Here is a 14,241-nt window from a genome sequence, read left to right as displayed (position 1 = left end):
CAGGACACAAGGTCCAGAATGTGTCTGTGTTATAAATGAACTAATTATGAAAGAAACACCTGGTGAGAACAGTGAACAGCTGAGCAGCCAATTATCCAAATACTTCTGTATAAAGTGTTGGTAATTCCTACACTTCAGACTTCAAACACACCTTGATTCCCATCATTTTCCATCACTGCGGCTCGTGGAGGATATAACTACAGTTTTGGTGAAACTACTACTAAAAGTATCCAGATGACACAGAGCTGGAGTTTCTTTATTTCACTGTATCATAGTAAATTACAGAGGAATGTTTTTGATGCTTTGCAATTGTTCAAATTAACTAATTAATTAACTAAAGTTCTCTAAATACAAGTTGCTGTGTGAGAACATTAACTACCGGTACATCAAACACAGTCTGAAACTAAAGAAATAAGGGTTTAAATCAGGAACTATTTGACCAAACTACGTATTTAACAGTCTGATCACTCCTTTACAGTAAAGAAGAGTTCTCTGCTTGGTACCAATAAAAGGGTCTGAAGTTAAAGACAGCTTTTATCTGTGCTGCTTTAAAGAGCTCAGAGACACCAGCACACGGTTCCTCCCCCGTGTTGTCAGGTGTGAGCTCTGCGTGTGAAGTGCTGCGAGTCTCTGAACTCCAGGTAGAGGCTAAACAGCAGGTGCAGAGACTGGATCCTGCTGCTGTAGACGGGGATGTCCAGCAGGCTGCAGATGATGTCGGCGTACTCTGTCAGGCCGCACTGAAGACGGGCGGGGGGCAGCTCCAGGCGGCCCAGCAGCTCCTCCAGCTCCGCCGGCCACTCCTGCATCAGGCTGTCGATGTCGGGCATTGGACGGGCGTAGTGAACGCTGGCCGGAGGTTTGGAGCGGTGCAGAGCGCTGATACTTTCCACCCAGCTGTCCACAACCCGAGGGTTGGACTGAGGACTGGCAACGCTCGTCACCTTCTTCAACTGTATGAAAGAGACAATGAAAAACAGGTTAATTAACATTAGATGTTAGGTTTCAGGGTGGTTTTATTTTAACAATATTATTTATAAATGATCAAGTTTCTTCTGATTTATCAGATATATCTTCATTTCTACCTCTACCATGTGCTTCTCTATATCTGTATTGTAAGTATCTGGAAGTATTTTTTTGTTTGGTCTTTCTACAGTCTACAGCCCTACAGGACTAATCATTTGGTTTACGCACCTCGGTGGCTCCGTGTTGTTTGGTCTCCTCAGACAGCCACAGCGACATCACCGTGGGGTCGGACTGTTTCACACTGGGCTCGTCCAGAACCAGCAGACCAAGACCGTCTGCAATACCGTCTGCCCTCGGTACCTGAACGCCACACAGTAAACTCAGGGATGAGAGGTAAAAGGCCATTTCCAGCACCAATGCCAGTTTCATTACACTTGAACAGTTCCAATAAAAATATAACAGGAGCCTGAATAATACTGTTTACCACTTTAGCCCTCCTGTTTGTGTAGTACTGAGAGTGTGTTTGTACCTTGAGGAAGGCGTCGATGTCTCCCACAGCTGGGATGAAGTCTGGGATGAATGGCTTCAGGCTGTGGTCCAGTTCTATGGTCTGAGGAGTGTAACTGAGCAGACAACAGAGCGATCACTTGTCATTTACCCTGTAAACTGTATTATAGATAGTTTTATACTTGATGAGCAGGAGAGAGGAACTGTAAACGAGTCAGGAAGAGTCAGATTGCACTGAAAAGAAGCCAATCATTACATTTGGGGAACTGGAATCAGAAACTACTGTCATCAACATTTAACTTTTTAAATCATTCATGGACAATAAACATAATGAAACCGCAGCCCTGACGTGTATGAAGCACACTTTCCATCACCGGCTCCAGGGTAAAATGTCTGATGTGAACCTCCTCACCGTGTGATGTACTGAAACAGCTCCTTGATCTCGGTGCTGACGGGCAGGTTGGCGTAGTCTGCGGGGTCGTAGGCCCCCTCTGGAGGCAGTCCTGGCTCATCATCATCGTCTGTCTCCTCCTCATCAGAGTCGTCGTCATCATCATCATCATCCTCTTCATCCTCGTTGTCCGGACTCACCCCGGGCTGTCTGATCAGTGGCTCTTTGGCTCTCTGAGGCTTGTGGTCCTCATCGAACTCATCACTGCTGCTGTTGGCTGACATCAGGCCACGAACCCTCCTCCTGGACTCTGACTGAAGGGAGAAGAATCAGTGTTCAAAGGTTCAACCACTCCTAATAAATACAAGAGGAGGCCGAAGAGATCATATTAAATATTGTCCATAAATATATTCTTTGTGAGATAAAACCCTCAGCTCGGCCTGTGTAGAGGAGTTAGGAGGACTCAGAGCCATGAGCCAGGCGGGCTGACCGGAGGATCTCACCTGACGCTGGCCGCTCGGAGTCGGGCTGTAGACGCTCGCTACCTCCTCTGAGTCGACCACCTCCAGGCTCTCGTCGTACGGCTGGTTCTTCAGCAGGCTGGTGTCCTTCCCCCGGTCAGTCCGCTCCATTGGACACCGACAGGACGGCTGAACCACATCAATCTGACGTTAGCGTTACTTTAGCACCGATTCAGCTGTTTGTTAACCCGATAAAACCAACGTCCGATTTAATAATTTACTATTTATTAGTAATTTATATCGGACTTCTTAATGCATTTAACTGTTTGTTAACCCGATAAAACCAACGTCCGATTTAATAATTTACTATTTATTAGTAATTTATATCGGACTTCTTAATGCATTTAACTGTTTGTCAACGCGTCACTTTAGGCCCAGAGACAAACCCTATTGTTGTGCTAACATTAGCCACCTAGCAACAAACTGATAACGACAAACCGACCCACGGAAGAGTTTAAACCGCTGCTAAAGGCAAACAGACTTTGGCTAAAGTCAGAGAATCGTACAAGACGCAGTCCCCGTTTAAAATGTAAAGTTAACGATGATCCAAGTTCTGTTTAAACATGTTAGTGAGTACAAATAGCGTTAGCGCAGCGAGCGAGGCTAAGTTAGCTAACTGCCTGAGTGTGGGATGTACGGTAACCTGGCAACAGACCATGCAGTGCACTATGGGTAGTGTAGTTTAGTTTGACGGACGACGCTCAACAATCAACACTAAGGTTTTTTGTTATTTATTTAAAATGTTTTTGTCCTTTGACTTTACAATAAATATAACTCTAACATTAAAACTATAAAGTCTTAACCTGTTCAGAACAGATCTAAACTATAATACGAAACAGACAAACAAAGTAAAGTTTAATATCTTCAACGCTGTGGGACTTCCGGTTTTAACTTTATATTTGTTCCTTTTTTCTTTTTTTTACAAATTACATTAACAGATACGTTTACAGCTGTCTCTGAATTAAATCAATACTGAAGAAGACCTAAAAACATGATCATGTCAAGCACGTCTTTCATTGAATTGTAACCATGTAATCAGACTGTGATGGAATAATACCAAGACAGAAATCTCAGTATTTTATTGTGAGTATTATTATATTTGTACTTTATTAATCTACATCTTGATATTTTCTTTGGAAACACTGCAGTAGATGTCATATTGTACCTGTCACTGTTTCAATTGAAGGTCTTGAATTGATGAAGCCTTGTGATAGAAACTAATTCAAACTTTTTTTCAAATATTTTTGTAAAAAGAGGGAACAGACTAGATTTATCATAAAAATGATTAAAAATACATAATGTTTACATTTTTTTAAACATTATACTAAGTCTAGGATTGTCAGGATTGTAAAGGAGGTGGTGTTCAACTAATTTAGACTAATCTTGCCTGGAAAGACAGTGTCTGCACGTTATCTCTAAAATTCTTGAAAAGATAGTTTCTAAGCAATTGTACGACCACCTGCGCAGTAATAACTTGTATGAAGATTTCCAGTCAGGATTTAGAGTACATCATAGTACAGAAACAGCACTGGTAAAGGTCACTAACGAGCTCTCCTGGTTGTACTTTCTCCCCTCTGTACTTTCCTGCAGGTTTATTCGGCCTGGAGCTGTATTTTCCAGAGTTCAGTTACTGGTCCTGCCAACCCGACCACTGTTTTTCCTGCTTATTGTTGTTTTGTTGTCTTGTTGCCTGCTTTTCTTTTCTCTCTCCTCTTTATACTCACCCCAGCCAGTCGAGGCAGATGGCCCTAAGTCTGGTTCTGCTGGAGGTTTCTTCCTCTAAAGGCAGTTTTTCCTCTCCACTGTCTCCTGGTGCTGCTCAGTGGGATTGCTGGGTTTCTACATAATTCTGTGTATATTTATATTTTGTAAGGTCTTAAACCTTAAACACTGTAAAGTGCCTTGAGAATGTTGTTGTGATGTGGTGCTATATAAATAAAACTGAATTAAATAGTTGATATAATTTTTAATCAAATGATAAATAAGTAACTTTACATTTACATTATTGTGGAACTATTAAATCAGAACCTTTTTATGTTTTCTAAATTTTCTTCAAACAGATAGAATAGAAGGAACCAACAGAAGGGGAACTCCTGTATTTGGCTAATAATGCACACAAAAGAATAACAATAAGCTAAACTTCAGAACTTATTATGTTATTAAAAAATAATAGTGTTTAACGGCCCAGGTTGACATGCGACTGTTTGCTGGTCCAACAGCTGAAAACAGATGTATGTTGAATATGTATAAAAACATTCAAGCATCTTCACATCTGATATGGTAAAAACAGAGTTTGTGACAAGATCATATGCGATAAATGTCAAACAATAAAGAGGCAAATGTCAGACTTACACTAAAACAAATAACATCAGCAATTTTAAGTTCATAATAACAAAACAACTGCTAAATGAAAATTAAACTCTGTAACAGATGATTGTCTCAAATTATATTTAACAGATGAAATAATTTTTCTTTCATTCATGTGGCATACTCAGTTAGAGCTCACTTCAGTTCCAATATTTCACAACTCATCTAATAACATTTATTGCCTTGCATAAGCACTAAGATTTGTTTCAGAAATAATTTTCACTATTAAAGAAAAATTTGTGTTAATGTGTTCACCGTGGTTAAACTAAAAGACAAGACTGAATATAAAACCAGCTTACAGATCCTAATAAAACAGTCTGTTTGAGTGCATGGATACGTTACATCTCAGAGAACAACTAGCAAATCTGTTTTATCTAATATTATTATAGCAATGTATTTTTATGTGAGTCCTTGACATAAGTCTTCAGATCATGGTCCCGCCAGAATATCTTTTCTCCAGTGTGAACATGTTGATGGTTTTTTAGCTGACCTGAGGTGTTGAAAGTTTTCCCACAGAGAGTTTCTCTCTGTTGTGACTCACTTTGTGGACTTTTAAGGACTGGAGTGCAGGGAAAGCTTTCCCACACTGGTCACAGGTGTATGGTTTCTCTCCAGTGTGTGTGCGGTTGTGGATTTTAAGTGAACTTATATGAGTGAACGCTTTCCCACATAGCTCACAGCTGTAGGGTTTTTCTCCAGTGTGGATCAATTCGTGGATTTTTAGTGAACGTAGCACAGAGAACGCTTTCCCACACTGGTCACAGGTGTATGGTTTCTCTCCAGTGTGTGTGCGGTTGTGGATTTTTAATGAACTTATATGAGTAAATGATTTCCCACATAGCTCACAGCTGTGTAGTTTCTCTCCAGTATGACTGCGAGTGTGGGTGACCAGTGAACTTGCATGACTGAACAGTTTCCCACATTGACTACAGCCATATGGTTTCTCTCCAGTGTGAATTAATTCATGGTTTCTTAGTGAAAGAAGCGCAGGAAAAGCTTTCCCACACAGGTCACAGCAGTATGGTTTCTCTCCAGTGTGAGTATGTTTGTGGACTTTTAGCGACTTTGCGTGAGTGAATGTTTTTCCACACTGACCACAGCTGTATGGTTTCTCTCCAGTGTGAGCACGTTTGTGGACTTTTAGCGACTTTGCATATGTGAATGTTTTTCCACACTGGCCACAGCTGTATGGTTTCTCTCCAGTATGATCCAGTTTGTGTTTCTTTAGAGAACGTAGTGCCGGAAAAGCTTCCCCACACTGGTCACAGATGTACGGTTTCTCCCCAGTGTGAATACGTTGGTGGGTTTTCAGTGAACCTGACGCTGTAAAAGCTTTGCCACATTGACTACATCTGTAGGGCTTCTCTCCAGTGTGAGTGAACTTGTGTCTTTTTAGTGTATATAGAGCAGAAAAAGCTCTGCCACACTGGTCACAGCTGTAGGGTTTTTCTCCTGTGTGGACACGAATGTGGCATTTTAGTTGACAAGGAGATGGGAAAGCTTTCTCACATTGATCACAGGTGTATGGTTTCTCTCCTGTGTGAACTCGCTCATGAATCTCTAAATTTGTCACCGTTGTGAAGACCTTGTAACAGTGCTGACAGTGGCGACGTTGGCGTCCCCTTTGTCCTCTCGGTTTCTATATATCAAAAAACAGACATGCCATGAGTTACAAAGATGCTGGGCAGACAAACTATCCAAAACCACAAATCACATTAGCATATCTTTAGGGTGTAACACATGTAGGCCTATTGTAATGTGTTGTAGATTTATAATAAAAAATATTATTGTTTTGGCTAATTAATCTAAACTTCTAACCCACGATCACAAACTTAGAATTGCAAATGTTGTGAGTCAAACCTGAGGACTGATATCAGGGACAGATTTAGGCACACTTTATAGAACCTGAATTAGCTAACAACTAATCTAAATCTGCTTACTTATTCAACTGCAGTGCATTTTGTCATTAATAATCTGCTGCTGGTTCAGTCAGAGCTGGGTTCTGTGGTGCAGAATTCTGCACAGAAGATAGTGTAAATGTGTGTGTCAGAGTTCTTCAAACTGCAATCATTTACTGGAATATAAAATATAAAGGAGATGTGATTATTACTGTAGTTTAATTTTTTTGTGTTTCATATGTAAATGAACGTTGTCAACACCAGTTGTTTTTAAAAGTGCTATAAATAAATTTGTAACTGTTAACAAAACTGTTTTTTATTTGGTAAGGAGGAACAGAGTCACCACATCACTTCTTTCTTTCAAGTTTCTCAAAATCAACAAAACTTATGTCTGAATGGGGACAAATATCTACTGGCTGCCAACATAAACAAAGGAAATCAAGAATATGTGGAGAATTATGTGTATTATGTATTATTGTATTATTAAAATGTTTAGATAGAGTTAGGTGGAAAAGGATGACAAGGCGACCCCTGATGGGAAAAAGCTGAAAGAGAAGAAGAAGTATTATTAAAATATTTGGAATGAATGAGAGAAGAAAGAAACAACAGAATTGCATTTTAGAGCTGTTGGGGGAGCTACAAGCTGTCACAAGAAGAAGACGTGCATATCTGCCATGCCAAAGCTCTTGCATCTCTGCATTTCTTTGAATCTAAGTCATTCCAGAGCAGTGTATGTGTTTCTGCCTCTGTCTTTCAAAGTAGGTGCTCATGTGTGTTCTGAAATCCTAGTTCCAGAAAAAAGGGGAATTTTATAAAAGGTTTTACATACTCAAGGTGCACTGAATGATTGATAGCTAGATCTAATCAATCAATCAATCTGAGCCTAACTAAAAAATGAAACGGTGTCTAACGGAAATCTGAATTAGTTCCTTACCGCTGTGGATTATGTTTTATTTTTTATTTTTTTGGACAGTTTGTGCTGCGGTTCAGTTGTATTTGTATGGCTGCCGAGTGACACACAGCAGCAGCCTGAATAAAACAAATTATAAGAGAATTCTATAGGTCAGTTTTTGTTCGTTTTATTTTCAGTTGGACTTTGATTTGAAAGCATCTCTCTGTAATAATCTCTCCCTCATTCAGCTGTCTGCAGCCTTTTGTTGTGAGCTCTACAGGAAATCACTTGTTTTGCACAACATGGAACATAAATGTGTTACTGCATCATTTTGTGACACTTCTAATAACAGGTTTCAGTACCCACCCTTACTCCAGGCTGTGTTTTCCTCATTTAGAAAACTGTGTACAGTATCCTACTAAAGTTTGTGAAGTTAAGAAAACACTTCAAATGTGCAGTGAATAAACACCAACAACAGCAACTTTCATTAGTTTACTAGAATGAAACAATCTTTTAAATATCAGTTCAGTACACTCTCACTAGACTCAAGTATTTTTAATAAGAGATGATTTTTATCTAAACTCTACTTGAAGAGTAAATCTCAGGGAAACATCCCAGAATATTATAATGTTGAATATTATTAAATCTCATTTTTATTTTATTTTACTCACTTCAAGAAGAAACCAGGACACACCGACATTATTCTGTGGTCTGTTGTACGAGTGGTCCTGGTCGACGGAAGCCGGATCCTGGTTCTCCTCCGTTATGTGGGTCTTACATTGGTCTGTGAGCTCTGGGCCTTTGTTCTCCTCCTTTATTTCGCTCTCGTCGTGATCCTGGTCGCTGAAATCCTGGTCTTGGTTCTCCTCTTTTATTTCTACCTTGTAGTAATCCTGGTCGGTGTAATCCGGATCGTGGTTCTCCTCTTTTATTACGGTGCTGTAGTGGTCCTGGTCGGTGTAATCCGGATCGTGGTTCTCCTCTTTTATTTCGGTCCTGTAGTGGTCTCGGTCGGTGAAATCCTGCTCTCGGCTCTCCTCTTTCATCTCCGTCTTGAAGTGGTTTCTGTGAGCGGACCCCGGGTCCTGGTTCTCCTCCTTCATGTCGTCCTGGTTCCGGTTCTGATCCAACCACTCTGTTGATGTTCTGTCCAAGATGTCGTCTTCATCTTCTCGCCCGCGTCAAAATCTCGCGGTAACGTGGAATCTGACGTAGCTGACGTCAGACCCGCTCCTGTAAATCGGTGACGTGCGTCTTCGGCCGCCATGTTGGAACGGGGAGGACGCGCTTCCCACTGCATGGATGTGAGTGGAGACAGTTTATCCAAGATTTATAACTCACTGAATCTGCAGCTGATTTTCCAGATGTTTAGTTTGTTATAAATGTCAGAAATTTATTTTTAATAAAAGACACGTAGAGTATATTGAAAATGCAGATTGTCATAGTTTCACTGTGACACTCATACTAATAGTATTTAACATTAAGCCCCCTACGTAATTAGTATTTTAATAACCTTGTTCACAGAACTACTGAGGAAGGCTGTACACAGTTTTACAGGCTGAGGTGTAATTAATAAATCAGCTGAGGTATTTTGAGACCAGTCCACCAGGATCATCACATACAGCTCCATTAATATTTTTGTGACTGTTATAATTGCAAATTGTGCAATTCAATATAAAACAATAATTCATCTCTCAGTAAACAAACACCTTTTAATATAATTTCATGTATAACTGTATAACACACACATACTGTACTATATGTCTGCTAATATACAATTTTGAGGTACTTGTATTTTATTTCAACACTTCAATCAATAAGTGATGAATTTAAGACTGAAATCAGAACATGTTGCACTACAACAGATTGAGGGTTTCAGACAATCCAGACTATGGTTCAAGAAAAACATAATACGTTTCTTAATTGGTGAGATTCCAGGAGTCATACACAGGATGATTCAGAAATTAAACTTTATAAAATAACTCAAGCAGCCAAATTAAATCTTGACACATCTGGTTTACAGGACCAAAATTAGATATTATAAACTAAATATCTAAAAAGTAATTCATCTTGATAAATGCTGAGCTAGTTGAAATGTTTATAATCACAATACTTGTGTAAGAGGAGAAGAGGAAGCAGACTTCTTAATTTTTACAGACTAATTTAAAGCTCCTGTATGTATTATAATGTAGAATATGTTATGGGCTTCAAAAATAAAACATGAAGACATTTATACAACTAATTTCACCACATTAGACAGAAGCCAGAAATAACAATTACTGATAACAACTGCATTTTCAAACATGTATAAACAAGATGTAGTAGTAGTCATGTTATTAATGGAATTATTCAAATTATTGTGCCAACACATCATTTTAAAGGGTCATATTATGCTTTTCGTGAACTTGCACGCAGACTGGTAGTGAAATGCCCAGGTTTCCGTCTAGTAACTCTACTTAGAGCTCAAGAGTTTTTTCCTAAATGTACAACTATATTTAATCAACGTTAACACTACTGCTAGCTGTTTCACATTTTTTTAAATTTTACATTTACATTAAGCAGAGGGATTGAACCCCAGTCTCCCACATGGGAGGCTGTGATGTTACCACTACACTAACCAGCTGCGGTTTCACTGGTATTAGCGTTAGCTCACTGCCAGAGATATATGTCAAAGCTGTGGTCCTTCTCAGCATGTTTACTAAGCGTTAACCACTCTGGAATTTTAGGGGTGTTGCTCATTTTAAAACCAAATCCAATTGAAACTGAAGACAACACAAAGTTCCCTCTAGACGTCTAAATAAGTCTAATTCTTTAATCATAACAGTCTGATGCACTGACTGTTTTGGGCTTACGTCAGCCCACAGGAAGACTTCCACAAGCTGGCCAACTAGAGTGTGATGGGGGAAGAGTTCAAAAGAGTCTTTTTAGATTTAGGACAAGAGGGGCTGTTACATAACGAAGCATTATAAGTATTCACAGTGTTTAAGATGAAAATCATAATCTTGTATCAGTGGAACCCCAGAATAAAAAATAAACAAGACATTAAGCAGAAAGAGGCTACTTTAACATTTCTAGACTGTGAGTTGCTTGTTTTATTTGTCAAACAGTTCTGGACACTGAAGTACTGAATATGTTGAAACAAGATTATCAACAAACTCGTGTCAGGATAGTGCAACGAAAACAAAAGGCTATAATAATAAAATATATGTAGTTATGAAATCTTTTCATGTATCATAATGAAAGTTAACACTTAATACCGCAAGTTACAACAATTATATTTAATTATACAGTAAAAATACACAAACCAAGAGAAATGTTAGTTGCAGTCTCCCTTTATATTTTATTATGTATTTTATGCTAACTATAAATATATTTACAGTATAAATAAATGTTTATTAAAGTTAGTTGAATCATCATGTGTCCATGTTTTATAAGTAAACTTAACTATAGGTTTAAAACGTCACGATATTGTTAATTTACCATCTACAAGGAGGCTAATGCTAATGCTAATTTTATTATTGTGGTTTACTATAAATCTCAGCACCTTTAAATGTTTGAAATATGTTGTCTTTGAACGAGTTGGCCGCGTCCTGTTCAGAGCTCTCACATGTTCACTGTTTCTAAACTTTGTCTTCAGTTTGAACACGTTGATCAGCTGTTGACGTCACATCATTATGGATTTCTCCCATGTGAACAGTCTGGTGTTCTTCCAGTTTGCTGAGTTGAGTGAATGTTTTTCCACACTGATCACGTCAGTAAGGCTTTTCTACAGAGTGAACACGATGATGCTCTTTCAGATGACTGTGTCGAGAGAAGGTTTTCCCACACTCGTCACATGGGTAAGGTTTCTCTCCAGAGTGAGTGCGCTGATGTTCTTTAAGCCGACTGCTTCGAGAGAAGGTTTTCCCACACTGGTCACATGGGTAAGGTCTTTCTCCAGTGTGAATACGCTCGTGTTCTTTCAGATGTATGTGTAGCGAGAACGTTTTTCCACACCGTTCACACTTGTAGGGTTTTTCTCCAGTGTGAACACGCTGGTGAACTTTTAAATGACTGGGTACAGAGAAGGTTTTTCCACACAGCTCACACCTGTAAGGTTTCTCCCCAGTGTGAATGTGCCGGTGTGTTTTCAGGGAGCTGTGTCGAGAGAAAGTTTTTCCACACTGATCACACCAGAAAGGTTTCTCCCCAGTGTGAACCTGCTGGTGCGTTTTTAAATCAGCCTGTGTAGAAAAACATTTTCCACACTGATCACATGAGTACGGTTTCTCTCCTGTGTGAATAAACTGGTGCCTGTTTAAGTGACTGTATTGGGAGAAAGCTTTTCCACACTGCTCACAGCGGTACGGTTTCTCTCCAGTGTGAACACGACGGTGAACATTTAGCTCACCTGATGTAACAAAAGCTTTCTCACACTGATCGCAGCTGTACGGCCTGGCCCCGATATGAAATCGTTGGTGGGTTTTTAGATTGTGTAATGTGGTGAAAGCTTTCTCACACTGGTTGCAGACATACGGCCTTGCCCCTGAATGAATTCGCTGATGGGTTTCGAGGGTACTTCTGTGAGTAAATGTTTTGGCACATTGATCACAGCTGTACGGTTTCTCTCCCGTGTGAACTCTCTGGTGATTACTTAGCTCAGACGGTGTTCTGAAGGCTTTGTCGCATTGGTGACACTGGTGACGTTTGGGTCTCTTCCTTCCGCTCAGTTTCTAAAGAGAAAAACACAGAACAACAGACAATTACGTATGCGACTGGGTAGGCTAGTGGTAAGATTGTAAGTCGCTTTAGATAAAAGTGTATTAGATTTTATGGTAGGTTTAAAAAAGTAAACATAGTGTGAAACTGGACTTGAAAGGACCAGCAGGCTTTGTGCTTTATAAATACATCTCTTATTAAGCATAGAAAAGCTTTTTTAATGTGTATGGAAAGTTGTGAAAGAGCTCAGTCCTTAACTTTTTCTTAGAGTTAGAATAAAGGTAGCCAACACTCCATGAGGCATCATCTACCCATCACTGCTGTAGACCTGTATGAGGGAGTACGAGAGAGTTAAGTAGCTCAAAAAGAGATAAAATCAAATCCCAGGAATATGTCAGTGGAGACAACAGGACTAGAGTGTGACTCTTTCAGTCCACAGGAATCCACGACCATCAAGACGACCGCTTCTGTAGTATGAACATCCTAAAAATATCTAATACTTGGCTGATAACAACACATTTAGGGGCCTTATTTTCCTTCAGCAGCCTGTGTGCGGCTGTAGACTGGATCATAGCACCCATTCAAGCGTTACAGAGCAACAACATGAAGGAGAGTCAAAATAATTGAATTAAACTACATTTTAAAATCAATCTAATAGTAATAGTAATTTATCTACTGTTTCCTCTCTCAGTGGAGACCTTCAGACCTCTTCAGTCAATCAGAGTGGTCTCTCTTATCAACGCAGTTCGCTGCTAATTCAACGAGCTGGTTTGGTTGAGAAGCTGCACACAGTGAAGTGGTTCCACACAACAGAAACCAGTGAGAAGCCACAGAAAACACATATTTCTGTGCAGCGTATGAGGTTTCTTATTCTGTATCACATGTTAAATATCTACCAGAGCATTAGTGTCTCCACTCTTTACAGTAAACAACATCTGGACTTATTACTTTTAAACTGTATTTCTCTGTACAGAATATATACATTGTACTTTCTGTAAAATACCCACCCAGTATCTCTGGTGAGGAGATGGGAAAAACAGCACAGTTCTGTACGGAGCTCATTTTAGACAAATAGATAATCTTTCTAGTGTTAGATGTGGAAGTGGGACATCTGTAAGACTGAGTCACGTCAGCAGCAGCTTCTCACACTGTTCCTACCACAGATCCAGCTTCACATCAACATGATGATGTGTAGCAGTAAAACCACGCTGTGTGATGCATTTTTCCTATTGACGGTCACAAACTTGTTTTCCCTAATTTATGTCACGTCACAACCAATTAGTCTTTTCTGAAGCAGTTCTACGTCCCTAAAAACTGAATTAATGTTAATTTAATGCACAATGAAAAGAGGAAAAGTGTCAGCTGGCAACACTGATGATAAAGAGACACCATGACTTTAAATTACCTCATTTTCATTGCCCTTTTCTGAAAATTACCTACTCATAATCAAATAACAATAATTTAGCAGCCACAAAGTCTATGTGAATTCCAACAATGACCACACAAAGCAGCTGCATGTTGAATCCATTTACTCATCACACTGTAAACACTGATGCAACAAACCAGTGAAAATATTTCTGTAAACCAAGTATTTATATAAAATATGAGTTGTAAAAATGCTAAATTAATAGTTAATTTAAAGTCTTAATAGTAGTTTCCACTCTAATCCATTCATTTACCATCAGGAAGTTACTTTCCATCGTGCCACAGCTGGAAACAGTTCTTTTTTGAGGAGAGGCAGAGAGGAACCCTACACTCCCTGCAGTACACTGCAGTCTTGACCCTGGGTGCTCCAGCATCGTGACACCTCTTGCAGTGCTTCCTGGCCCTCCCTTCCTCACTGTCAAAGGTAGCGGGCATGCAAGTGGTGTTAGGTGGTGGTGGTGGTGGAGGGGGGGTGGCTGCTGAGCCTTCAGCAAACTCTAGCAACTCCTTTACCAACTGCTCCCTGAAGGTCTTGTGCGTGAGGGGCTTTTTCTGGGTGGGGCCCTGGTTAAACTT

The 14,241-nt window shown here is 39.7% G+C and overlaps 2 protein-coding genes across 2 annotated transcripts in view; both read right to left on the bottom strand.

Moving 5' to 3' along the window:
• Positions 1-240: 240 nt before the first annotated feature.
• Positions 241-3,022, bottom strand: ift46 (intraflagellar transport 46 homolog (Chlamydomonas)). The gene is made up of 5 exons (XM_026369454.1): positions 2,368-3,022; positions 1,886-2,178; positions 1,496-1,589; positions 1,195-1,326; positions 241-953 (listed from the first exon to the last, which is right to left on the bottom strand). Exons 1-5 carry the CDS (start codon positions 2,494-2,496, stop codon positions 594-596), a joined length of 1,008 nt encoding a protein of 335 aa, XP_026225239.1. The 5' UTR covers positions 2,497-3,022; the 3' UTR covers positions 241-593.
• A 1,314-nt stretch (positions 3,023-4,336) lies between these two features.
• Positions 4,337-14,241, bottom strand: part of LOC113168664 — a 33,050-nt gene continuing 23,145 nt past the window's right edge. Inside the window, 5 exon segments of the mRNA XM_026369703.2 lie at positions 4,337-5,269; positions 5,272-6,391; positions 8,214-8,713; positions 8,770-8,836; positions 11,169-12,254. Coding sequence (XP_026225488.2) covers positions 5,136-5,269; positions 5,272-6,391; positions 8,214-8,713; positions 8,770-8,836; positions 11,169-12,254 — 2,907 coding nt within the window. The 3' untranslated portion in view covers positions 4,337-5,135.

This window comes from Anabas testudineus, chromosome 18 (assembly GCF_900324465.2).
Source record: "Anabas testudineus chromosome 18, fAnaTes1.2, whole genome shotgun sequence".
Lineage (NCBI taxonomy): Eukaryota > Metazoa > Chordata > Actinopteri > Anabantiformes > Anabantidae > Anabas > Anabas testudineus.
The sequence above is the reverse complement of the archived record's forward strand: the minus strand, read 5'-3'. Positions and strand labels throughout refer to the sequence as shown.

Coding starts and splice junctions, on each gene's coding strand:
- ift46 (XM_026369454.1), bottom strand. CDS start 2,496: ATGGAGCGGACTGACCGGGGGAAGGACACCAGCCTGCTGAAGAACCAG. Junction 1,590..1,885: donor CTGTTTCAGTACATCACACG/GTGAGGAGGTTC, acceptor TTGTCTGCTCAG/TTACACTCCTCAGACCATAG. Junction 1,327..1,495: donor ACATCGACGCCTTCCTCAAG/GTACAAACACAC, acceptor TGTGGCGTTCAG/GTACCGAGGGCAGACGGTAT.